The following is a 26753-nucleotide window of genomic DNA, read 5'->3' on the forward strand; positions in this document are numbered from 1 at the left end:
GCACCTCACCCTGGGAGAGCTCCCCCACCCCGCCCTCATGCCCACCCCTCCGTGTCCAATGACCAATCTGCACCTCTGCCTTAAAACACCCTAGTTGTCTACTCTGGCCAAGCACCTGCCATCCAGGGAGCTGGGGGTCCAGGCCCACGAAACCCAAACGGACCGTCTAGCCCCCTCCAGTGCCTGGCCCAGGGAGCTGCCACACAGGTCCCTTCCTGGGATGCCATCCCAGGGTGCCCAGCAGCACATCTGCCCTTATCCAATAATATGTTAATCAGTTACTTAATGTAAGGGGATCGACCCTGACCCTCTTGACCCCCTTTCTAGGGTGAGGGGACTGGATTGCGTTTGCTGACCTGATTCCTTTGTGGATTGGGGGACCGGTCTCCCGCTGGGCTGGGACAAAGATGAGGGTGCAGTCACTGGACTGGGCCTTTGTAGGCTGGCATCCCAGGGGACCCTCCTGAGGACCTGAGGGGATCCTCCTTCCTAGCACAGTGCTGAGCTCCCTCTGGACCTCCAGGAGGCCCGACTCCTCCTGCACCTGCACCTGCTGCTCTCTGCGACCTCCAGGCACAGAACTCTCTGTTTCTCTTCTACCAGGGCCACCTCCCAGGCAGAAATGCTGCACTCTCTGGGCCCAAATAAGGAAGAGGGACTTGAAACCACAAAACCCTTGTCAACACTTTTTTTCAAGCACTTTATGATTTAATGCCACTTTTTCCCTCAAATTTTGTAAGAACAAATAGTATGATTTCTAGCTTAGGAATAATTTGGGTTAGATCATCGCACAAATGTGTTATTTCCTGAAGCCTTTTTTAAAAAATATTTTATTTTAGTTGTGGATGGACACAATACCTTTATTTTATTTTTATGTGGTGTTGAGGATCAAACCCAGGGCCTCGCACATGCTAGACGAGCACTCTACCGCTGAGCCACAACTCCAGCCCTCCTTAAGCTTTTTATATATGTCTGTATGCCAAACATTACATGTTTATTTTCATTTTTATTCAATTTTTTGTTATCTGTTTTAAAGGCAAAATCTCAAAAAGTATAATATGCTTCACAAAATAAGAGATCCATTTTATTTTAAATCATATAGATTTCTTTAAGATGTGAATCAGTCCTAAAAATAAATATCATAGATTTGTAATTACATGACATTTAATAAACTTTTAGTTTCTATCCCATAATTACTGGTTAAAAGAAAAACCCTTAGACAAGTTTAATTTATCTGAGTTTATTCAACAAAAAAGTTAAAAAAAAAATTTACTTGTTGGCCTCAGGATCAGAAGAGGATCAGAGAACTTGGGTCACAATGTGGCATGAAAGGTGGCACAAAAAGAGTATGTGCTGTCACCCGGGTTTCCCTCTGAGTTTGGTCCCTTGTGTGGGCACCTGTCTGTCGCCTTTGTGCTAGGACAGACGGGAGGGATTTTCCTTGTTCTGTTCAGCCACTTGCAGAACTGGCATATGACCAGCCCCTCTGCTCCATCTGGTCCTGGTGTGCAGGGGACAAGGCCCTCCCACTCTAGCATAAGAGGGGTGTGTGCAAGCCAGTCACCCAGTGGCTGCCTGGAGAGACCTGCTAGTCAGGGGCACTGGCACCTCCTGTGGCTGCTCTGTTTCTTCCCCACTGAGTGAAGGGGAAGGGCTGGATGCACTGTGCTCTCCACGGCGCCTGAAACCCAGATGCCCTGGGCGGAAGGGCTCAGGCTCCTGCTTCTGCAACAGGCCAGCAATGCCACTTGTCCAGCACAAACTGTTCCTGAAACAATGCATTCGTCTTTGGAACAAGTTAAGCCTGTGGAAAATGTAACATTAGCGACACCACCTGGATCACTTTTAAATCAACTGAAATGAAAACTGAAGGTTTCTCTTTTGTCAACATGTTTCCTTTATGAAAGCTCTCATTGCTTATGCACATAAACATTCTTAAGTGTTTTCACGTTATCTTTAAGTCCTAATTGTATTGCATTTCTTTCTAGACCAAACAAAAATGTACCTAATGCTTTATATGTGAAAAATTTATCCCTCAATTATTAACAATGATGCATAGAAATAGACATGGGCAAGGGCAAGTTCAAAGAGTTCTAATTTAAAGACTCCTTCTTGTCCAAGTCCCAAGTCTTCTCATGGACTCTTTCTTTCTTTCTTTTTCTTTTTTTTCCTTTTGGTATCAGATATTGAGCCCAGGGGTACTTAACCACTATGCCACATCCCCAGCCCTTTTCATTTTTTGAGACTGGGTCTTGCTAAGTAGGTGACACTGGCTTTGACTATGTGATCCTCCTGCCTTGGCCTTCTGAGCTGCTGGGATTACAGGTGTGTGCCACCATGCCCAGCACCTCTTAAGTTTTCTTGCATTGTTTCACACATAAGCTTTTGGGAAACAACTCTTATATAAACCATACAGGATCTTATCTCTTATCTTATCCTGTATGGTTTAGATAAGAGTTGGTTTTTATTTTTTTTTCAATACCTTTATTTTTTTAATTTTTTTTTCAATGTGGTGCTGAGGACCATACCCAGCACTTCACACGTGCTAGGTGGCATTCTACCACTGAGCCACAACCCCAACCCCCTAGAACTTTTAATCAGTTGGCTGGTAAAAGCTAAGCCAAAGATTTAGTTCATGTGCTAAGCAGTTTCCAAAATGGCTCCCCTTGACCCCTGTTTTCATGGTATCTGTGCCTATTTTGGACTATTTTTGCTCTATAACAAAATACAACAGACGGGGTTATTTATTTATTCTTAATATTGGAGGTTAAACCCAGGTGCACTCTACCAGTACATCCCAGTACACCCCCCCTTTTTTTAGTTGTTGATGGACCTTTGTTTTATTCATTTATATACAGTGCTGAAAATTGAACCCAGTGCCTCACACATGCTAGGCCAGCACTCTGCCACTGAGCCCCAGCCCCACCCAACCCCAGCCCCTGTTAGTTTTAATTTTGAGGCAGGATTTTCCTAAATTGCCTCAGATAGCCTTGAACTTGCCTCAGCCTCTTGAATAGCTGGGATGATAGGCATGTGCCACTGTGCCACACAGATGGGGTAATTTATGAGGAACAGACTTTTTTATATAATTATGAAATTTATTTATATTTCACCTTTTAAAATTTCACTTTCTGGAAAGTCCTCTTATTAGAAATACATAAAGTGCACTTAACATAAGGAAATTAGTTTCTTGGTTCCTCCAGTGAGATGTACATGCTCTTCCAATCCTCTCCAAGGAAGGTTTTCTCAAACTTCCCTCCAGGCTTCTCCTCTCAATTCAGGGAGTTCTGAGTGAACTTTTCTCAGAAATTACAGTGAAGAAGCTGATTTTAACAGGCATGTCCTCCCAAGAAACAACACATTAGGAAAAAACTACATTGCCCCAAATAGACCCTGTCTTTGGTGGTTATAGGCAACTGCAGTTAGCTCTTCCATGGTGGGTGGGAAGAGCTCGCAGCAGTAGGGTACAGGTCCAAAGCCACTTGCAACCTTGGCCATCGACCAGGAAAAAACTGCCATATTCAAACTAGAGATGTGTGACATGAAAGAATGAACCAAATCTATAAGCCCTTGGTCCATCAGAGATTCTGCTCCTATACATTAGGCTGGCAGCTCTTAGCCTTGGAACTAATATTCATGAAATATGTTCACGATTCTTGAACTGCTCCTAAACTGCGTTCCCAGTACACAGCTCATCAGAGGGCGTGCTGTGCCTTGCAGACAGTGTGCTTGTTGGAAGAGACAACAGGGCACACCACAGCCTCTCTAGGAGTTGAAAGCCAGGGTTTTAAAACAGCAGTTTGGATGTTGAAACAAGTGTCATAAAGAAACTATTGGTCACAGTAAAATAATGCTGGTTAATTTAAGTTACCAAATAAAAGATAAAAGAACTAGTAGCCTTCAGAGCCCCTTACCTTCTTCTTTTCAATCATTTGAGGACTCCTTTTCATGCTTCAGGACAAGAATGTATGCAAGCTCCCAGAGAGAAAGGTAAATGTGACCCAGTCATCTGAAAATACATTGTTAGCTTGAAAACCGGAACCAAAAAGCTTTGGCCATCCCACTATTTTAGCTGACCCTCTCCCCCACTTACAGAAAAATACTGTTTAATTTTCCCCCACTAGAAATACATGGTTATCCTTTATCCTAAAAAGACACCATGCAGGCATTTAAGACTGAACCAGCCAATTCTAAGGGCTGCAGGAGTATAGCAAAGTATCACCAATAAAACTTCCAGCATCAAATCATGCAAAACCCAGAACGTTCACCCCAAGAGGGTTCCTGAAATGTTTCCCGGGTGCACACTGCAGCTTCCAGCAGCCACTGCCCACCGCATGGACAAGCAGCTCCACTGCAGAGGATTTTCAGCTCTGGTCGGCTGCACTGTCACCGGAGTTCATACACCTCAGGACAAGGAAAAGAAACGCTCATTTCATTGTTATGTGTGACCCAGAAAAGGTCCTGGGGAGGATCTGAGATGAAAACTGGATGGGAGGAACAGTGTGAAACAAGAACACGTGCAGATGAGGAAGATGGGTTTTCCTCCAGGAGAGGCGCTGGAAGCTCCAGGAAGTAACTGAGGACAAGTGTGACTAGACCAGGTGACAAAACAAGGTTAACAGTGGGGAAGATAGCTTTGGAGAGAGCCCAGCAGAACAGAGGGCACTGACTTGGGGACCCAATTCCCATCAGAAGTGACCTGTCCCAACGCCCTGGCTCGATTCCAGGTCTGTTGCACGGTGCTGGTGTGGGAGGCAGAGGTCTCATGCTCCACAGATGGAAGAACGAGGCAGAGGCAGCGACTCCGCTCACGGATGGTGATGGAGGGGCAGCACCTGAGCATCTCAAGCTCCTCACTCGATTGGTGTGATCGAATATTCGCTTGCATTTAAAGACAACCTGCTTCCGAATAATGATTGATAGTGCCACTACAAACAGGAAGGCAGACATTCTCAGGCAGCCTTGGCAAGAAGGCTCTGTGCTCTCAATCTGCCTCTGGCGCTGCACAGCTTGGGGCCCCAGGTACCAGAGCACTGCAGCACACCTCCAAGACAGGTTTCTTGGGCTTCAGACATTCCTGTAGGCATGCAGAGAAACGAGTGTCCACAGGACACCTGCATGGGCTTCTCACATACTCCTGGGGCCCTGTGCCGGTGTGACGCCCTGACAGGGCTGCTGCTGCTGGCCTTGCTACCGCCCAGGGCGAGCAAGCAGCCCAAAGGGGAACAGACGTTTCTTGCTCAGGGTTTTGGAGCTGGGAGGTCACACAATAATAATGGTTTGTTTGCCAGATTCATTTGGATGTGGGGCCAACTGCAATAAACTTCAATAAAATTCTAAGTCTGTGGAACCCACTTAAAAAAAGCAGTTGGGATTAACACTGCTCTTACATTCCTGGCTCAAGGAAGCTCTCATGTTTTGTTTCTTTGTATGGCAAATATAACAATATTGGTAGAAACACAACTTTTCACACAGACACCAAGAGACCAATCTGTGTAGACAAACTAAAAATTGAAAATGAATCCATTCAGATCTTACATTATTGAATCATATAACAAATGGGACAGAAAAGAACAGTATTAAAAAGCGGTCTTCTTCATCATTTTCAAAAATTCTTCCTCATTTATTTCTCCATCCCCATCATAATCAGCTTCATCAAGCATTTCCTATAAAACAAAACAAAAAATGATATATAAAATCTACTAAAATGAATGACAGAAATGAATGTTAAATTACATGCTCGAAATCAAATTTTACTTTTAATGTACAACTAAAGTTAGAATATAACATTTTATACAAAAGTTGTAATTACACATAAATTATAAAAACAAGCAAGATTTACCTGCAGTTCATCATCTGTTAAATTCTCCCCGAGCTCCTTGGCGGCTCTCCTGATATTACTTAGTGTTATCCTCCCAGTATCATCATCATCAAATAATTTGAAAGCCTTCAATATTTCTTCTTTTTCATCTTTCTCACCCTTTAAAAATATGAAATAACTGGCACTTGTCTTTGATTATACTGCTAGAATAAATAAATATTCTAAAAACAGATCTTCTCAGGCCTCTGAGCACTAGCGCTCCAGTGTACTGGGCAGCTGAGCTGAGCTGACTGCTGCACTGTTAACCACCCAATGCCCTCACACTTGCCCTCAAGGAACTGAGGTTCAGAACACAGTGAGGCAGGAAAATGCCCCTATACTGGCCCTCATCACTCAGGTCCATTCCAAAGACATAGGCTCCGCAGAGCTCCTGCAAGGCTCTGCAGAACAAGGCCTGCAAATACAGGCCCTCAACATGCTTGCCAAGTGCAAGTTTTTAAATTCTAGCTCCATTCTGTCCATCCTGACATATGTCCTCATTATTTCCCGACAAACCCCATTCTCCACAACAGTCTCCATTACCAATCTGAGAATGTTTTAATCTTGCAATTTCTGTTTATCTGTGTCCCACCCAATCTGAAACTTCTAGACCCAAATTCTTCTATGAAACCTGTTTCAGCCCTCCCTCAAATTTGGAAAGCTACTGCTTGTGTTTCTCTGAAAAAAACAATATCATGACTATACCATTTTTACACTTATAATGGCAAAAAATTTTTCAAAACTAATGGTGCCAATTCCTTCTTTGTCCATTTCAGCTATCATTTGTTTAAGTTCTTCTTTCTTTGGTTCAAATCCTAAGGCCCGCAATGCAATCTAGAATAGGAAGAAAAAAATTTTAATATGCCAAGATATCATTCTGATTAAATATTCATTAATCAACAGCTTCTCTTTTTAAAATTTTTTTTAGATGTTGATGGACCTTTATTCATTTAATAAATGTATGCTGTGCTGAGTCTCAAACCCAGTGCCTCTCACAGGCTAGACAAGCCCTCTACCACTGAGCCACAACTCCAGCTCAGGCTTCTCTTTTTTAACAGGGACTGAGCATTAACCTAGAAATGAGGTCAGCAGTCCCAGGTTTCAACCCAGCTGTGCTAGAGTGTACTGTACACCCTGGGCTTGGCTTGCTCACGTATAGAACATGATTTAAATGTTAACAAGATATTGTTTGTTAACACTCTCAAGCTTCCCGAAGACTACCGTTAAAGTCTGATCCCACAAACATGGAATTTGAAATGTGTTGGAATTGGAAATTATTTCAGGACCTTCAGTTCTTTCACATCTATGGTCCCAGAGCCATCAGCATCAAATAAGTCAAAGGCCTCTTTAATTTCTTGCTTTTGCATTTCATTCAATTCAGTTTTCACTGCTCTTTTCTCTGAACTTGTGTGTTGGTCAGACGCCTGCAATAAATACACACGTGGGTGAAAGACAAACTACATGCCTAGAATAATGGACGCATAGTTGAATCTGATAAATGAACTTATTGAAGGACCCTACTTCCTGCTATTATAAAGTTGCCCCTCACTAAATTTGTGCTTTGGGTTATTAAGAACTTGGTGGAAAGCCTGGTTCTTTTTTATCACTTAGATTTTTTTTTCCTTAAAATTAGTGCCTTTTGAGAGGGGAAGGAGCAAAGGAGAGATGGTGGAACGGGCAGTGGCGGTGGTACGACTGTCCCCCCGCGGGGTATCCGAGGGGCACTCGCCCAGGAGGAGTGACCTTCACGTAGGCCCGTTTCCTAGCACGGGGTGGGGGGCCGCCCCACGGAACAAGAGCCGCTCCCGTCTCCTCCCCGTGCTGCCGTGTACAGCGGCGGAGGGGCGAACGGCCACGCGGCCCAGGCGAAATACTACTGCAGAGGCCGGACGGCGACGGTGCGCCAACTGGCAGTGTCCGCGCCGCCTGGGCGGCGTCCTCTTCCGGCGAGGTGCGGTTTTCTGCCGGCAAGCGGGGCGTCGGGCTAGCCTCGGCCGGCGGCCGCGCCGGGGCCCTAGCCTCCAGCTCTGAACCCAGGAGCCCTGGGCCCGAAGCCTCGGCCTCACGGCTCCCGGGGCAGCTCACGCCCTCGCCTCCAGCGGCGGCGGCGCGGCGGCCGAAGGGAGGGATTGCGGGCCGCCCAGAGCGAGCCACAGGAAGGACGCCTCGGCGACTCCTGCGGAGCCCCGAGGGAAGCAGAGGCTCCACCTCACAGGCCCAAGCTCCCCTCCTTCCCGGGACCCACTCACCATGTCGCCCCGCTCTCCGCCCGGCCCGCTCCACCCGCGTTGCTAGGGCCGCCTTCGCCCCGCGAACCCCGCCCACCGGGCTGCGTACTGATGGACGGACACTCCATCCAATGGTCGGAAAGGGAGTCCTCAAGCCCCCCCCTCCCGATTCTCCACCAATAACGTGGCGTGCCCCGCCTTCTCCGCCGTGAAACGGAAATTCCCGAGCGCGGACGGGGCGGGGGCGTTTCCGGCTTTGGCTGCCGGCGTGAATCCCAGGTCTGTGGGGCTCTTCAGGTCGGGCGCGGGGAGAACCTGCGCCTTCCGAGGCCGCTGGCCGCGAGGGCCGGTGAGAGGACGACGGTGGCCCGCGCCCAGCAGGGCCTCTGCGGCCCCGGCGGAGAACCAGCTGAGGCCGGGGCGAGGGTGCGGTTTAGCCACCGCAGGTCGCCCAGCTGGAGCCGAGTGCTTCTTGGAGCACTGCGTTAGCGGGGCTTCTGAGACCAGGAAGGAACGTGGTCCAGCGGGCCTCAGCCTGACCCCGGCTTCAGGCTCGGCTGCATCGGGTCTGATCTGACGGTAACGAGAAGGTTGAACAGTGGGTGGCCTGTTTTTGCATCACTCTGCGATTTACGCTTCTGTTTGGGAACGTGGAGTTAAGATGTTTTGTTTTCTTTTTTTAAATGGTAGGGCTCAGATTGCAGTTCTAGGTCTTGATTAGAATGTACTCAGTCTTGAAAAAGGGCTGCCACTAATCCGGTTGCACTATAGACATTCCTAGTGATAACTAGATTTCTTATATCTACCAGATTTATTATATCTTATATATCTACCAGATTTATTGCTTTACATGTCAGCCTGTCAGCTACTGAGTTTGAAAGGAATTGCATGTAGAGTGTAAAAGATGAATAAAACCAAGGGTCCCCAGATTAGTGGTTGAGATAGACAAGACATAAACACAGGGGCTGTGCTTGGGAGCACAGAAAGGAGGGACTCCTCCTCCAGCACTGGAGAAAGCTGTATCCAAAATGTGGCATTTGCCTTGGGTCATAGAGCCATAGAGCATTCAAGGAGGTATAAAGAGGATAGGCTGTTGAAATCAAAGTGTAGTATGTACAAAGTAAGGTACGTGGTATAGCACAATCATGTGGCTTTCAAGGAAGGGTGGGAGATGGGTCTTAAAAAGTCTGAGTGTAGACTTTACAGCACAATGTTAAGAAGACTTTATTTTCCAAGATAAATAGTTATTGGCAGTGGAATACCCAATTTACCCAATTCTATTTTTAGTTTTTCAGAATGATTCTGAAGCCTCTTTAAAAGAAATTAAAGGGTTCCAACTAAGGCAGTGCCAAATAGGAATCAGTCAACTCCAAAGGTAGTTGAAAGTTATATTCATGTTGGAGGAATACTAAACAGTGATATCTGTTTTCTCTTGTTTCAGGTGTGTACTCAAATTTGGGATAACAAATGTGAAAATCATTTACCAAATAATTTTTGAGTGCCTGCAGTAAAGTATACAACAATGCTGTAGGTACTTGAGATACTTCCATGACTAAATTGCACTCCTGGAAATTATATTCTAACAGGGTTCATAAATGATAAGTAAACTGTATGCTACTAAGAGTATCCAGGGTGTAGAGGGAGAAGAGTTTGTGTTATTAATAGGGTGCTCAGGGTGGGCTGTACTGAAAAGGAAATTTGAGAAAATATTTAAAGGTGGTGAAACAGTAGAGTTCTTGGAGAAGGAGTATTCCAGAAAGGGAGAACAACTAGAATAGAAACCCTAAGGTGGAGAGCAGGCTTTGCATGTTCCAGGAACAGGATGGAGGCCAGAGCAGAGTGAGGTGGAGTCAGAAGGGAAAGGGAAGAAGTGCATGTTCCTGGGGCTTGTGAGCACTGGGACTCTCGTATCAGTGAGCTGCGGAGGCTTTGCAAGATTCCCACCATCAGTGAAGGGAGTCCTATGTCAGACAAAGGTCCACGACTTTCTGAGAGGCTTTTAAACAGTGGGTTGATAGGATTAGACTCTGTGTTGGGAATAGACTGGAGATGAGGAAACTGTTGATTTTTATGATGAAAGGCTGATTGTCCCCAGGCCGCTCCTGAGAAACGCGTCTTAGTGTTGAGCTGAGTACTTCGGACAAAACTAGACATGACCTTGTGAAAAGAAAATGCCTTCTGATTTCAAAATCCTGGATAAACAGAGGCGACTCTGCTGGTCTGTCACTCAGGGAGGAGGAAGGAAGGTGCCAGAGGTCCTGTCCCCCATCACCTTCACTGTCTTTGCCTTTGTAGGCCCAGCCTCTTAGAAGGTGAGGAATTCTTGTTTTCAGTCTCTTTTTTTGTGTTTATGGTAGGCCCTTGCAGCTTCTTTAAAGTAATAATTAAGAAGGTCATCCAAAGTTAGAAACCTTAGACTGATTTGTTTTTGTTTTTAGATTACTACTCAAAGTTGGAGTAGGTTCTTCAAGATGCTGAAACAGGTCTTTTGTAAATATTTATTTTCATAGCAGTTGTATGTGATATTTTGCATGTAGACTAGTTTTTTTAATTGTATGCCTTCTTTGGGAAGGTTTTTTTCATATAAATTCCATACCAACTAAGTTTGGAATAGCTCATGAATTTTTCCATTTGTGCATTAATATCCTTGTGGTTCAGACAGTACAGAAAGGAGACCGTAAGCAGACATCTTAAAAAGACATGGGCCTATGCCTGATAAGAGTGTTAACCAGCCTTGGAAGAAGGCAGAGGCCTGAGGAATGGAGACCGTGGGTAGAGAATGCAGCCCGAGGGCAGCATCGTGAGGCAGTTGGTAGCTTGAACAAACCTGGGTTCTAGTCCATAGCCCTTTACTTACTAGTCACGAGGTCGTGTGTGTTGATTATCACGCCTCCTTTCCGCATCACCAGGAGGCTCATGGCAGTACCACCTCACACTGCTGCTGTGAGGGCCACGTGACATAGGCCTGGTAAGTGCCTCACACCCGGTGAACTCTCAACATGTGTTAGAAATGAAAAGCAAAACAAACAAAAACAGTCTTTTTAAGCTATTCCTTTCAACAGATTATTTTGAAGCACCTGGATATTCATGAGGAAAAAGGAGCCAATGTTTCCAGTAATTTACAAAAATCAGTTTAAGATGAATTATAAACATAAATGTAAAGAAAAAGTTTGCAGCCCGGGTTCCTGACATCAAAATGTACTGCAAAGCTGTGTTGTCACAACAGTATGGTGCTGGCACCAAGTGAACACAGGGGCAGTGGAATTGATTGAGAAACCAAAAATAAACCCATGTACCTACGGCCAGTTGGTATTTGACAAAAATGCAAAGGCCACTCAGTTGAGAGAAGACTCTCTTCAACCAATGGTGCTGAACAGTTGGATATCTACATGCAAAACATGAAGTTGGGCTGGGCTTGGTGGTGCACGCTTGTAATCCTGGCAGCTTGGGAGGCAGAGGCAGAGGCAGGGGGATCACGAATTCAAAGGCACCTTCAGCAAAAGCAAGGCACTGAGCAACTCAGTGAGACCCTGTCTCTAAATAAAATACAGACTAGGGCTGGGGAGGTGGCTCAGTGGTCAAGTGCCCCTGAGCTCAATCCCCAGTACCACACAAAAAATGAAATTGGACCTCTGCTTATACCATATACAAAAGTTAACCCCAAATTGATCAACACTGTTAAGGGATGAATTTATAATTTAAAGATGATGTTTGGTTAAATATGAATGATCTTGGATGTGGCAGTGGAATGATATGGCACCAAGAACATGAGCAACAGAAACAAAAAAAGTGGACTGCATCAAAACTAAAAACTTGTGCATGTCCTCAACAATGTAGAAATCACTGCATTTGTTTTCCGCAAACGGGAGTGTGTTTGCAAATTGTATACAGTGGTCTTTCACGTCCTTGGTTGACTGGTTCCAGGACTCCCCTGTGAATACCCAAGTCCACAGGTTTGCCAGTTACTTTTACATCTTCCCATATACTTTAACTCTCCTCTGGGATTACTTATTACTTCCTAATAAAATGTAAATGCCACATGAACAGTTGTTATGAGGCATTTTGAAGGAAAGTGACAAGAACTTGTCAGCTGCAGGTGCAGGTTTTTTCCCCAGGTTTTTGTGTCCACAGTTGGATCCCTGCGTGCAGGACCCTGATTGGCTCTTGCTGTTGTTTGATAAGGGTCTAGTACCCAGCGTGCACTTACAGCTCAACACAAGAAAATCAGCAGCGCTTCTTAAATGGGTGAAATACTTGAAAAAACATTTCTCCATTAAGATTTACAAGTGGAAGCTGGATGCAGTGCTGCGCTGCCGCAGTCTGGCTGGGCACACAATCACGAGCCACCACACAGCTTGTAGATTCAAACAGCAACTCTTTATTCCCGAACTCACACCAGCCGTCTACAATCACGTTCTGGGGAAATCCACGTTCTCTGCCCAAATCCACCTCCACTGGGCTTCTATCTCCAAAATATACTGTCTGAATCACGTGAGAACTCAAGGGGAACTCAGGCAGCAGGATACGCCCTATTCCCAGGAGGAATAATCTTAAACCTTAAACCTGGAACCTAAACTGGGAACGCCCTAAACAGGATTATCTTAAAACCGGGAACACCCTAATCTGCCTTGGTCCTTGAGCAAGGTCACCTACATTCAATGTCGCTGCAACATGTCAGCAACATGGGGTACGCTGGCAAGGAAATTGTCATACCTACTTGGCTAATGGCTCCCAGCATCTCCCCCCTTCTGATTAATTAAACAACAAGCAATGTGGCTTAAGGACCGTGCCTGGTAGGTTGTCCAATTCAACATATGGTTCTTACCCGTCATCGGAAAACTGACCTTTAGGCGTCAGCCTCCTGTCTTAGGTTGGTACCACTGCAATTGAATCATACCCGTCACTGACTACCGGTCCAGCATACAGCCATACTTGTGGATAGGTCTATGCACCAGTGGGGGGGTGAGGTTCTTTGCCTCACCTCTGTTGGCCCCCAAGTTTGGCCTTGGTGCCAGTGGGGGAGTGAGGTTAATGTGGCTTATGGACCGTGCCTGGTAGGTTGTCCAATTCAACATATGGTTCTTACCCGTCATCGGAAAACTGACCTTTAGGCGTCAGCCTCCTGTCTTAGGTTGATACCACAGCAATTGGATCATACCCGTCACTGACTACCGGTCCAGCATAAGCCATTGGCCCCCAAATTTTAGACCATCACTAGCAGAAGGGAGGAGGATACAGAAATGCCACGACACCAAGCCAATTGACGGCTCCTTGGGAAAAATTGCATCACTGGTGACACCATCAGCAAAGATATGTCAGCACTACCACAATTAACATGGGGTGCGCTGGCAAGGAAATAAAAATTGCATCACTAGTGACACCATCAGCAAAGATATGCCAGCATTACCACAATTCGCTGCACCAAACGATAGTTACATAGTCCAGGCAAGTTCTGCAAGCAGTTCAAAGCGGAGGAATCTATCAATATGTCCATTTCCTCCCAAAATCCGTTTCCTCCCAAAGTAAGTTGACTCTTTGATTGAGCATTACTTGTTGAGTTCTTCACCGGCACTGGGATGGAGATAGGAATTCTGGCAATGATGCTAAAGAGACATTATCCTGAAAAGAATTATTAAATATAATGAAAAGGAAAGGTGAAAGTAAACAAACAGATCTGTTAACCTACTTTAAAAACAATCCTTAACAGCCTTTTACCTAATTTAAACTAGTAAACAAACAGATCTGTTAACCACCTTTAAAAACAATCCTTAACAGCTGTTTACCTAATTTAAATTAAACCATTTAAATCACGTGAATAAAAAAAATAATAATAATTCGGATCCATTTTTTCATGAGCGCTCCTCATATAAGAAATATGGACATACGCACATACAGACATACAACACAAAACACAAGAGTGTACACAAACGTACAACACATAAGAAAATAGTAAAGGCCTTGTAGCTTTACCTAGGTGAAATCTCCATTGCAATGTTTAAAAACTCCACCGTCAAAAAATAAAACTGATCAGAAAAACATTAACCTAGGTTTGTATGAGCTCAAAAAATAAAAATAGAACCTTATGATGTGGAAAAATGCAATAATAAAATAGCTATTGAAAAAAGCATCCTGGTTAATCACTGTCGCAGATGTAAGAATGGCCAAGCTGGAGTTCTGGATATCAGCTGTTATGGATTTGAGTCAAATCATCTTCTTTTCGATCTGTAGAGACTGTTTTAGTTAATCTTTCTGGAATCCAAATGGGCTGCTGTTCTCCCTGTGGAAAAACACAAACAGACCCCCGACTCCAGACAATCACTGGGTCAGGACCTTTCCATTGTCCTGTTAGAATATCTTTCCAAAGTACTTTAGGCTTATGTACATTTTTTGGATACATATGCCTTTCCGCAGCACTAAGTCCTGATGAATCCAAATTTAAAAAGTTTAGAGTAAAAAGCGTTATTTTAAGTTTATCTTTGGGGGATATATACCCCTTTCCAATTCCCTCTTTTTGCTTTAATAAGTATATGTCTGTATCTAATAGTTGTCTTAGCTTCTTGCATTTTCTATCTGAAATACCTTTACTTGACATTTTCAACCATTTTTTCTTATTTCTATCTTCTAGTTTTTTTTTTTCCTAAGGTTTGTATATTTACCCTTAGTTGCTTATTTTCCTCCTAGTTTTTTTTTTTTCTTCCTATTTTGTGGGTTTAAAATTTTTGTCTTCCTACATTTTTTTATCTTTCTACATCTTTTCTATCTTTTTTTGTTTTTAACTTTCTATACTTCTGTCTTTAAAGTTTTTCACTTTAAATTTTTAATCTTCTTTATCTAAATATCTTTTATCCCATTATCTTCCCATTTTTTTTAAAGTAATGCCTTTACGATTAACTAGGCTTCGAATGATGCAATCTTTCCTCCGTCATGAAGGCATTTTAACCACCTTCAATTTAACCTTTTAAAGCCTTCCAATTATCATCTATACTGTACTTTTAAATGTACTTTTTCACCACCTACAACTTCACTCTTTTAAACGAGGCTTAGATTCTGTTTAAATCTCTTTAATGTTAGTTTACATGGCTGCCCTTCAACCAAAGGCTTTTTTTTTTTTTTAAACCATTGAGAAGCTTTGTCTCAATCTGCCATGTACAAATACCTTTTTCTTCTTTTTTCCTTTCTCAAGCTTTTAAAGTAAGTCTAGTTTCCTCAAAATCTTTTTAAATGGCATTTTACAACTTTTTACTTTACCACACAGATTATCTCATCTAGAAACATTTCTTTCTCCTTTAACCTTTCATATTAAAATATATTTCCACATCTTGAATCTTTTTATATCTTTTTTAACTGTTAACCCTTTTTATAAATTTACATTCTGAAACAACTCTTATAAAATTTCTGATTTAGACAAATTACTCCACTTTAATAAGATGAAAGACTTTCATGTTTTTTATGATACTATAATACTATAATTGAAACCCAACTGAAAATTTTTCTACTCTTTGTATATAAATTACACATGATAGAATCTTAACACTTAGTAACCTTGTTTTAGCAAAGACACAGACACAAAGCAATATTAAACCTTTTTCCATTTACCAATTTATGAAAACACACATAATGTTTAAATATATTACCTTATGGAACTTAATAAGTAAAGAGTACTTGATTTCATATTTAGTGGTTGATATTTTAACACTTTAGCTTTGTAAATTAATCAGATGTCTGTAAAAACCAAGATCTTAGACAAATGTAGTAAACAGAACTAGCATCTCTTTCTTGTTGAAGAAAAATCTTTCTACAGGATACCATGATGGTCCCATTGATATATTTAATAACTCGTCTTTAAAAAGCCATGGGCTACATTTTTGTATTGTATCAACATATGTCCTAACTGCTCTTGGTCTTACTGGGGTGCCTCTTTCCTCTAACAATTTTTCTTCCTCGGAGGCGAACAACTTCAAACCTTGAGTCAACCATTTTCCCCAGTTTGCCTGAGAAAGTTCTAGGAACAGGCAACTTGAAATAAAAACAAAATAAATCAAAACAATAACACATTGTTTTTTGAAAGGTTCACCCATTCTTTCTCTCTTCCTCAAGGGTGAGAAATTTCACTTACCTCTAAGCTTCAGAAGTTCCCCGTACGGGCCACCAAATGCCACAGTCTGGCTGGGCACAAAATCACGAGCCACCACACAGCTTGTAGATTCAAACAGCAACTCTTTATTCCCGAACTCACACCAGCCGTCTACAATCACGTTCTGGGGAAATCCACGTTCTCTGCCCAAATCCACCTCCACTGGGCTTCTATCTCCAAAATATACTGTCTGAATCACGTGAGAACTCAAGGGGAACTCAGGCAGCAGGATACGCCCTATTCCCAGGAGGAATAATCTTAAACCTTAAACCTGGAACCTAAACTGGGAACGCCCTAAACAGGATTATCTTAAAACCGGGAACACCCTAATCTGCCTTGGTCCTTGAGCAAGGTCACCTACATTCAATGTCGCTGCAACATGTCAGCAACATGGGGTACGCTGGCAAGGAAATTGTCATACCTACTTGGCTAATTCCTTATTCCACCGAGGTTTTACATGCATAGAAGAGGAATGTTCACCTTAAATAAGCATATGAGCGATTAACAGGTTTTCCAAGTGATAACTTCATCAAATGGCCAGTGGTAAACAAATGTCCGATGATGACAGCCCCAGCACCAGCAGTGGCAGTTCAAATTCGGACCAGGAAGACCCTGCTGCTCCAGAGCCTGAAGATCATGAAGAAAGAACCTTCTGCCACCCAGCAGAAGAAGAGCACCAAACTCTCTAGCAAAACCACTGCTAAGTTATCCACTAGTGCTAAAAGACTTGAGATTCATCTGAAATGACAATGCAATCCCTAGCTATTGCAACAGAAATCTTAACCTCTCAGTGAAAAAAAAAAAAAGAGGGATGTTGAGATACCTTCAATCATCTTTTCTCACTTCTGCTGTTAATGTATCGAGGTGAAGCTCTTGAAGATTTCAGAGGCCCAGATTGTCTTTTTGTGAATTTTAAAAAAGGTGACCCTGTATATGTCTACTATAAACTTGCAGAGGTATCACCAGAATGTTGGGCCAGAAGCGTTGGCCATATTTTTGGATACTTTCCAAAAGATTTCATCAAGGTAGTTCGTGAATATACTAAAGAAGAGCTACAAATTCCAACAGATGAGACAGATTTTGTCCGTTTTGATGGTGGAAGAGATGATTTTGATAATTATAATGTAGAAGAACTTCTAGGATTTTTGAAATTGTATGATTCTGCAAATGAAGATTCTGAGAAAGCTATAGAAAAAGTGGAACAATTTCCTGAAGTCTCCCAGGACGTTGAACCTGAACCTAAACCAGTAGTAGCAAACTCAGAGCAAATTGAAAGTGCATTCTCAGAAAACACTATGGATCTTGAGGAACAATTTTTGGCTCAGAAGAACCATCCTCATTCGGATAGTCAAACAGATAATGCTCAGGGTGAACAAACTTCATTTGAACCTTTTGAAGAAATACTACCAGATAAATTGAAAGTGCCAGAAAGTGAAAACAACAAAACCAGCAACAGTTCTCAGGTCTCAAACGAACAGGAGAAGACTGATGCTTATAAACTTTTGAAAAAAGAAATGACATTAGACTTGAAAACCAAATTTGGCTCTACTGCTGATACACTTGTGTCTGATGATGAGACGTCCAGAATGGTGACTTCATTAGAAGATGATTTTGATGATGAGGAATTGGATGCTGATTGTTATGCATTTGATAAGGAAGAAGAGGAGAATGAGGAAAGCTTTGGGGAGCTCCTGTTATCAATCTTTATAAATGAAGAAGACATGAAATTCCCAGTGGAGTTTGGAGTGGAGAAATATTTAATAGGTGAAGAGCAGAATTCAAATGAAGAAGATAAGGTTGAGTCACACATTTTGAGCGTAGCAGAGCAAATGCTTGATAATCGTGTGAATGATAATAGAGACATAGGAATAAAGGAAAGTAACATATTTGAAGAGGCTGCAGTGCTTGATGATATCCAAGACTCGATCTATTTTGCGAGGTACAAGCACTGCACAGTGGAGGAGACTGCTCCATTGATAACAGCGAATCCTCTCGAGGAAATCTGGGCTAAAGCTAAAGTTTTAGAGCTACTTATAACAGAAGATACTTCTGTTGATGCTTCTGATACAGAAGACCATCTAGAGATAAAGGTGGAAGAGCCAGCAGATGCCACCCTTTTGGACAACATACTTTTCTTGTTATATTCATTCTTGCCTTATTTCTCTAAGACGCTGTTTACTACATTGCCTGATGATACTCAACCTGGGCCTGATTTTTATGGACTACCATGGAAGCCTGTAGTTTTCACTGTTTTGTTTGGATTTGTATCCTTTGTCGTTTTCTTTTGGAAAACTATTCTTGTTGTAAAAGATAGAGTATATCAAGTCAATGAACAGCAAATTTCCCAAAAGGTGAACAATTTCACAAAAGAAAATGAACTGAAGCAGAAATTGTCAAATTATGAACAGAAGATGAAGGAAGAGGTCAAAGAAATCATGAAGCAAAATATGATTCTTTCTGATGAAGCAACTAAATATAAGGATAAAATGAAGCTTCTTGAAAAAGATAAAGAACTTCTGGATGAGAGAGCTAAAAGTCTTCATGTTATGTTAGAATATGAGAGAGAACAGAAAGCTAAGAATCAGGACTTGATAATGGAAAATAAGAAATTGATAGAGAAGCTTAAAGAGGTCATTTCAGTGAATACTGCTGAACTTTCAGAGCTTCAAATTATCCTTAATGAAACTAAGCTTCGTGAAGAGAAGGTGAAGTTGGAATGCTGTCGGCTTCAGAAAGAAAATACCATGCTTAAGAAGAAGAAAGAGCAGTTGCAGCAGGATACGCCCTATTCCCAGGAGGAATAATCTTAAACCTTAAACCTGGAACCTAAACTGGGAACGCCCTAAACAGGATTATCTTAAAACCGGGAACACCCTAATCTGCCTTGGTCCTTGAGCAAGGTCACCTACATTCAATGTCGCTGCAACATGTCAGCAACATGGGGTACGCTGGCAAGGAAATTGTCATACCTACTTGGCTAATGGCTCCCAGCACTGCGCTCCTGGAAATTCCACTGCTCTCAGGAGGCTGAGGCTGGAGGATGGCAAGTTCAAGGCCAGCGTGGGCAACTTAATGAGATCCTGTCTCAAGGTAAAGACTAAAAAGAACTGGGAGAAATGCTCCATGGTAGAGTGCCCCTGTGTTCAGTCCTCAGTACAAATGCCAACAAGCACATGAAAAGATGCCCATCATCATTAGGAAAGTGCAGGTCAGAAGCACAGTGAGATCACTCCACATCAGTGGGATGTCTTTAATTTTACAAAAAAAAAAAAAGTATTGTTGAGTGTCCTGTTGATTGAACAGTACACACACACACACTTCATGTCCTTCCAGAATTTCAGAATGTGGTGTTTTTTGAAATGAGGGAGATCACTGAAGCTGAGGTTATACTGGATTAGGCTGGGCCCTAGGCCCACCAACTGGTTCATGATTGTAGAAAGGCCATTTGAAACAGAGATTAAGTTACCAGGAGTAACTAGAAGCTGGAAGAGGCAAGGAAAGAATCTTCCCTGGGGGGTGAGAGACTCACTGCCCTGCCAGTGCCTGGATTTTGGATTCTATCTCCAGAACCGTAAGAGCATGGGTGTGTAGTTTTGAGCCTCTGGTGCTCTGTGATATCTGGTAGGGCAGCCCAGGAAACCAATACCTTGTGCGTGGCTGGTGTGAGTGTTCTGCTGTGGAAAACACTGTGGTGGTTCCTTAAAGAAAGTACCTCCAGGTTCCCTCCTAGGGTAAAGAATTGGAAACAGCTGTTCAGGTCCACACTGTACATGGAAGTCCATAGCAGCATAATTCACAATGGCCAGCAGATGGAAGGAACTCAAATGTGCATCCATGGAAAAGAGGATATGCTAAGTGTGATTGTCCGAAGGCAGGTCGCTCAGCCATGAAAGAGGAATGAAGCCCTGGTCCATACTACAGTGTGGATGAGCCTCAGAAACAGGCCAAGTGAGAATCGGTGTTTTATGATGCCGTTTATGTAAGGTATCAAGAATGATAGTGCTGAAAGACTGAAAGCAGGGTGGTGACTGCCAGGTCTGGGAGGGAATGGGGCAGAGACTGCTTCATAGCCCTAGGGCTTCTTTAGGGATGATGAAACTAATAGTTATACAGCATTGCAAACGTACTGAAGGCCACTGTAAATGCCAGTGGTACACTTTAAAATGGTTCAGTTTATGTTAAATGAATTTTAGATCAATTTAAAACAATAAAGCTTTCAGAAGAAATACAGAAAAATAAGTTTTCTTCTGAGAGTTAGGAAAAAAACCTTTCTTAGATAGATAAGAGAAAGTAATAATTATTAAAAGAAGAAAAGATAAATGGACTAGGGAAATATATTGTGAGGCGGTTTTAAGGCCACTTGAGGTTTGGGGCCATGAACCTCAAATGACACCAGTGAGCGTGGTTGTGTGTGTGTTTCATCTGCACTGGGGCAAGCACGGAGTGGCTGGGGCTGGACTTCATCCAGATGAGCTGAATTTAAGGATATTTGTACAAGGGAGCAACTGTAATAGTTGACAAGTAGAATTCAAAACAGGCAAGTAGAGAGTTGATGTTACGGAGTAGGAGGTAAAAGGCGGATGTGGTGCGGCAGAACCTCACCACACTGTGGGTCGGAGAACATGACAGTCTCGGGAGGGTTGAGGTTGGAGCCATCAACCTCAACCTGGGGCTGTTCTGACGTATTATGGTGCTATCTAGGAATATTGCTGACCATATCATAAATTTTTGTTATATAGAATTGAAAATTCACAAAAGAGGCCTTGAAACTGAACGCAGAGAGTCTGTCAAGCTGTTCCAGCTTCCCTCCGAGTCCTGGGACGCCGCCAGCTGCTTCTGGGCTCAGCGCCTGCTGCCCTGGAGCCCCTCTCAGGGCACTCTCCAGGGGTGGTGCAGTGCGGGGGCCAGGTGGGGTGCAGAGACAGCGTGGGAGGAAAAGCAAAAGTCTGAGTTGTTTGCTTTTCAGTGTTTGAGATTTAAAAGATTGTGATTAAGAAGTATTATTCAAAAAAATCATGGATTCTTAGAGCAAAGGGCAAGTTTGTATTTTCTCTGATCTCGGCTTCCCTGCTGAGTCGCCAGGGATCATGCCTCCCAAGGCATCAGTTTTATAGATGGCTTTTCAGTTAGGGGGTGTTGAGAGCCACAGCCGAAGGGAGTTCTATTTATAGGACTAAAGTCCTTCCCTTGTAACTTCCTATAATTTTGGGTGCAGATTCCAAAGTATTATGTGGAGTTAGTTGCTTGCTTTTGTGTGTGTGTGTGCGCGTGCGCGCTTGCATGCATGCTGTGGATTAAACCCAGGGACACCTAATCACTGAGCCACATCCCCAGCTCTTTTTAATATTTTAAATAGAGATGGTCTTGCTATGTTGCTTAGAACCTAATTAAATTGCTGAGGCTAGCTTTGAACTTGCAGTCCTCCTGCCTCAGCCTCCTGAGCTTGCTCTTGAGCCTCCATTTAAATAGCACTTATTTTCCTTTATAATGTAATCCTTGATCAAATCCATTTCCTCCCTCCATCTCTCTTCCACATTTCTCACCAAGGTAATTACAGAAAATTCTTAATTGGCCTCTCCACCTCCTCTCTACATGCAGCCAGTCAGTCCTCTGAATCTGTTACCACAGTGCTAACATGTCCGGAACATCCCCGTCAAGGCTCCTTGAACAGGACTCTAGACCTCTGGAGCATTGTACTGTCTTAATGACCCCACAAAGTGGATGCTGTGATTAGCTCCATTTTCAGATATGCACACTGAGGGCCAGAGTAGTTAAATGTTTAAGTTGCTGAAGGCCACCCAGCTAGTAAGCAGTGAGCTGAGTTCAAGCCCAGAGATCTAGACACACATATACAAGCTTTCAGGAGACGGCCAGTGGTACACACCTGTAATCCCAGGAACTCGGAGACTGAAGCAGGATCACAAGTTTAAGGCCAGCCTGGGCAACTTAGCCAGACCCTGACTCGGGAAAGTAAAATAAGTAGTAGTACAAACTTTCAAACACTATGTCTAGTTGTTTCTCTTTCTGTTGGGATACTGGGGATTAAACCCAGGGGTTCATGCTTATTATCAACCTCTACTGCTGAGCCACAGTGAGCTGGGGAGCTCTCTTCAGTGGCCTCCACTGCAGGAGCAAGGCTAGGCTTCTCGGCATAGTATATTATGCCCATCTTGATCCAGGTTCTGTCCTCTGCAGGAGGCTGGTTTCCTGAGGTCCCCCTGTACTCGGTATGCGCCCACAGCACCATGGCTCACGATAACCAATCTTACCCCAGCACCACAGGTTGGTCTGCGTGTGTACTTTACTGCCACCTCCCACCTCCTTCCTCCTCCACCTAGCTGACCCGCTCAGGTAGTCCTTCAGGGCTCGCTCTGGGGATTGCTGCCTTCTGCACACAGCGTGTGTTGCGTCTTGAATGGTGTGGCCACCGCCATGTCTTTGTACCTTTGTCATTAGTATTTTACTGCACATTGCACTGACCACATTTAATGGAAACCATGTGTACTTCAAAGGCAGGGACCATATCTTATTTTTCTTCTCTGTATGCATTCATAATGATGAATCACACTGAATAAGTTTCCAAGTTTTTATTTTATTTGCAGATGATGACTTGTGATGGCCTGCAGGGTAATAAACAAAAGACGACATGTGGGACTTCAACAACTGTCCTCATTTGCAGAAACAGGAAGAACGTTCCTGGGCCCAGTGAAATCATCCAAATTTGTTACAGGTGGGGACTGTCATGAAAGTGTGTTGATCAGCTCAACAGTAAGACTCCTTGAAAGTTTGGATTTGACCAGCACAGTGGGGCAGCTTCTCCATGAGGCAGTTCAAGCACAAAACAACACCTATAGGACTGGCACCAGCACTCTCTTGTTTCTCGTCGGTGCGTGGAGCAGGGCTGCTGAAGAGTGCCTCCATCTGGGTGTTCCTGTTTCCATAATCGCTGCAGTGATGTCAGAAGGCTTGGACTCTTGCAGGGAAGAGGTAGCTTTCCTTCAAGTCCCAGTCCACAACGTATTTGACCATGTGCACAACTCAAGGACCATTTCTGGACTTGAAACACCTCATGTTGGTTCCTGTCCTTTCCTACAAGCCCCTTCAGGTGCTGGTGGGATACCCAAAGAGCATGATTTCAAACATGCTGCCTCTCAACTATTGACCGTTTACAGTCTTTCTGGGAGACCTGTTAAACTGCCAGAATTCTTCAACCTTCCAGTAAAGGTCGAAGCAGGTAAAGAGGCATCACAAGGTCTGAAGAGCAGTCTGCACACAGACACCTGCTCTAGAAAGTCAGTACTGATCCACAGTAGGCATTTTAACAGGACCGATAACAGTCTCTGGATAAGCAAACCAGATGGGTTTCTAGAACAGTACAGCGCAGCGACTCCCAAAACTTACAGATGTTGTGATTTGGTAGAGTTGGCAGTGGGTTTGAGCCATGGAGATCTTGGCACCATGAAGTTGGTAGAAGCAGCAGTACAACTGCAGTATCAGAAGGCATGTGTGCAACAAGGCAACTGTACAGTGCCATTTATGTTTGATGTTTCTAGAGTCTTCACTTGCTGTCTCCCAGGCTTGCCCGAAAATTTGTCTTGTGTTTGTTCAGGGTATGTCACTGTTGTACCAATAGCTAGTGTAACCCTGATCAAGGGATTAGAGAATCAGCCTCTCCGGGTAGTTCTCATTGAGGGTGACCTTGTAGAGAGTTACCACCACCTGGGATTTAATGAGTCCACCAATACTAAAACAGTACTAGATAGCATGGAACTTCAAGGAGACAGCTCAGAAGAACTGTGGACGAATTATGTATTACAGGTGTTGACCCAGTTCAACGTGAACCTCATCCTGGTGCAGGGAAATGTATCTGAATCCTTGACTGAAAAGTGCAGGCACAGTAAGCGGCTGGTGGTGGGATCTGTGGGCAGCAGCGTGATGCAGGCTTTCGCTGAGGCTGTGGGAGCAGTGCCAGTGACCTACGTTTCCCAAGTGAATGCAGACTGTGTGGGCAGTGGCGTCTCCGTGACCTTCTGGAGAACTCCCTTGGAGGTTGTAGGCAGGAGCAGCGGAATGCCAATCTTGTTAAAAACAGAAGGAATTAATCTGATCACAGCGGTGCTCACTCACTCAGTCCCTGCACAGATGCAAGCCAAAGAAGACAGGTTCTGGACCTGTGCATATCGTTTGCATTATGCTCTAGAAGAGGAAAAGGTCTTCCTTGGAGGTGGAGCAGTTGAATTTTTGTGTCTGAGTCATCTTCAAATTCTTGCTGAGCAGTCTCTGAACAAAGGCGACCACCCCAGTCTGGGGTGGCTTCCTAACACTTCCTGCTGGCTGGCCTCCTCCCTGCCAGCATACAGGCCAGCTGTGCTTAAATGCCTGGCAGGCGGGTGGCACAGATACCTCTCGGCACTCATGTGTAACTCAGCCACTTGCCCATCAGAGCTTGCAGCCCGCACGTTCATCGAGCATCATGTACAAAATGCTACAGCCTCTGGCTCACCGTTGGCTTACATTTTAAATGAATATAGTAAACTAAATAGTGGAATTTTTAATGCAGATTTTTCAGATAAACTGGAGCAGGTTCCAAGAGTTTATGACATTGTCACACCAAAGATGGAGGCATGGCGCCGAGCCCTGGATTTGGTATTGTTGGTACTTAAGACAGACAGTGAAATTATCACTGGACTTGGACATGCCCCACAGATGAACTCACAGGAAGTAGGGGGGCTTTTGTTTTTATAGCGTTATTGGATAAGTCTTTGGAAAATGATCTTTTGTAATATACCATGCAAATAATAAATTTGTTAATAATCAAGTTATAGTGCCTGAAATGCTAGGTATTACCAAGAAGAAAATAATTGAGGACCCTCATGCTATGCAGGGGCTGAGATTTTACCCTACTGGGTAGCCGGCAGATAACCCAGCTCCTGTTTCATGGAGTGCCAGAGAACACAAGACACTGGGATCAGCGGCAGAGGACTCGGCTAGTCAAAGCAGAAGTGGTGTCTAGAGCTTTGCGTTGGCTTTCATGAGTGCTGAGCTTGGCACAGTCATAGCAGAACCCTTTCTGCACCCTTGTCCAGCGGGAGCTGTTACCACATACTTCAGGGTGCTCAGTGTAAGCACAGCCATGGCGTGGGCTGGCTGAAGGTCACTCACGTCCTTGTGTCCTTCGCATCCCCAGCAAATGTGCAGGGTAGTGTCACCCATGGTGTGTCGCCGTTGCCAGCAGTCCCAGCCACCTTGCTGGTGGGAGCCAAGTGGAGTAACACAGGGGCAGAAGAGCAATGAGAACTAGTGTGAGCGTGAGCCGGGTGTGGTGGCCCACGGCCATAATCCCAGCAACTCGGGAGGCTGAGGCAGGAGAATGGCAAGTTTGAGGTCAGCCTCAGCAACTTAGCAACGCCCTGTCCCAAAATTAAAAAGTCCAAGAGAACTGGGGTGTAGGTCCCTGGTAGAGCATCCCTAAGTTCAATCCCCACTATCATCCCCACCCCCCAAAACAATGTAACCTTGAAGACAAGGTCCACTGGCCTCTAGGAAGCAGCTGGACAGTCTGGTAAGCAGTTCCTCCTCAAGAATAGGAGCGAGCCCCAGAGTCATAAAACAGAATTGGCACAGACCCATACCCCTCTCCTCAGAGGAGTCCCCTCCTCTAATTAGATTCACAAAGATTCCCTGCAGGTGCCTTGAACATGGGGGACAATGAGAAGCCAAAGCCATTCGACATCAAATGACCACAGTATAAGAAAAATGCTAAACCGACTGCGGTGTCTTCTGTGCTGCTGCGGCAGTGCCACAGGCTGCCTGGTAACCCACACGGTTCTGGGGGCCAGGGGTCCAGGTCAAGGTGCCAGCGCTGTGTCCTCGGGACGTGAAGGCTGGAGAGGCGGGAGGGTGAGAGCCACTCCCTAGCCCTCTCTGTAGGGCCACAGTGTCATCCTGTGCACTCCCAGAGGCTCCGCCTCCCAGCTGGTCACACTGGGGACTCAGTTTCCAATAGCAGGTGTTTGGGGAGGATGAAAACATTCAGGAAGTAGCACAAACCAAAGAGATTCCCACAGGTAACGGAAACTCACCAGAATAACAAAAAGCTAGAGCAGGTGAAGAGTGTGTTTAAATGGGTTAGGTCATGTGGAACAGAGTTTCTGAAAAGCAGTACAGTCTCAAAACGATATCAAGTATCAGATGACAAGCAGGTCATGAAATGGGAACACGGAAAAGAACTGGGGGGAGCGGTGCAGTGAGGCGGTAAGTCCCCCAGCCTCAGTGAAGGAGCTCCCCGTTCTCAGACGGCCAAAGGCCCAAGACAGACCTGTCTTGTGCCATTTTTCTTTCTAAACGATTGCTTAAATGGCCGAACTGCAAAGAGTGAGACAGGGCCAGTCACCCTAGGTCCCCCTGGAAGGCCAAGCCATCGAGCAGAGGGCAGTTTGTGGCTCACCTGTTCATACCGTGTTCTCCTCTAGAAGGCGCAGTTTAGTGAGAAGGAAGGCTGTGGTGGGCTCCAGGAGTCCCGGTCCGGGGG

The 26753-nt window shown here is 44.3% G+C and overlaps 2 protein-coding genes and 1 pseudogene across 14 annotated transcripts; 2 read left to right on the plus strand and 1 right to left on the minus strand.

Annotated features, from left to right (window-relative positions):
* Window positions 1–3115: 3115 nt before the first annotated feature.
* Window positions 3116–8651, minus strand: LOC114079700 (uncharacterized). Its single transcript, XM_071614031.1, has 8 exons — window positions 8629–8651; window positions 8273–8497; window positions 7604–8210; window positions 7147–7284; window positions 6566–6694; window positions 5843–5980; window positions 5539–5666; window positions 3116–5077 (listed from the first exon to the last, which is right to left on the minus strand). Exons 1-7 carry the CDS (start codon window positions 8649–8651, stop codon window positions 5580–5582), a joined length of 1347 nt encoding a protein of 448 aa, XP_071470132.1. The 3' UTR covers window positions 3116–5077; window positions 5539–5579.
* LOC114079697 (chaperonin-containing T-complex member BBS12) lies at window positions 8328–25040 on the plus strand. Of its 13 annotated transcripts, none has more exons than XM_071614699.1 (5): window positions 8328–8667; window positions 9530–10400; window positions 20962–21130; window positions 22418–22504; window positions 22825–25040. In XM_071614699.1, exon 5 carries the CDS (start codon window positions 22838–22840, stop codon window positions 24965–24967), a length of 2130 nt encoding a protein of 709 aa, XP_071470800.1. In that variant the 5' UTR covers window positions 8328–8667; window positions 9530–10400; window positions 20962–21130; window positions 22418–22504; window positions 22825–22837; the 3' UTR covers window positions 24968–25040. The 13 variants fall into 13 exon arrangements, with proteins under 13 accessions (XP_071470800.1, XP_071470798.1, XP_071470801.1 ...); XM_071614697.1 differs by having other exon boundaries at window positions 9530–9619; window positions 10184–10400; window positions 22418–25040; XM_071614700.1 differs by having other exon boundaries at window positions 9530–9615; window positions 10184–10400; window positions 22418–25040.
* On the plus strand, window positions 16729–19097 carry LOC139706447 (transport and Golgi organization protein 1 homolog pseudogene; annotated as a pseudogene).
* Window positions 25041–26753: the final 1713 nt, after the last annotated feature.

The sequence above is a fragment of the Marmota flaviventris genome, chromosome 7, assembly GCF_047511675.1.
Source record: "Marmota flaviventris isolate mMarFla1 chromosome 7, mMarFla1.hap1, whole genome shotgun sequence".
Taxonomy (NCBI): Eukaryota; Metazoa; Chordata; class Mammalia; order Rodentia; family Sciuridae; genus Marmota; species Marmota flaviventris.

Bases quoted from the DNA above. Each gene is read 5' to 3' on its own strand.
- LOC114079700 (XM_071614031.1), bottom strand. From the start codon at position 8,651: ATGCAGCCGAGCCTGAAGCCGGG. The intron at 7,285-7,603 runs GTCACTCCTCCT...TATTTATTGCAG, and splicing joins GGAAACGGGCCTACGTGAAG to GCGTCTGACCAACACACAAG. The intron at 5,667-5,842 runs GTAAATCTTGCT...TTTGTTTTATAG, and splicing joins TAACAGATGATGAACTGCAG to GAAATGCTTGATGAAGCTGA.
- LOC114079697 (XM_071614694.1), top strand. From the start codon at position 22,838: ATGGCCTGCAGGGTAATAAACAAAAGACGACATGTGGGACTTCAACAA.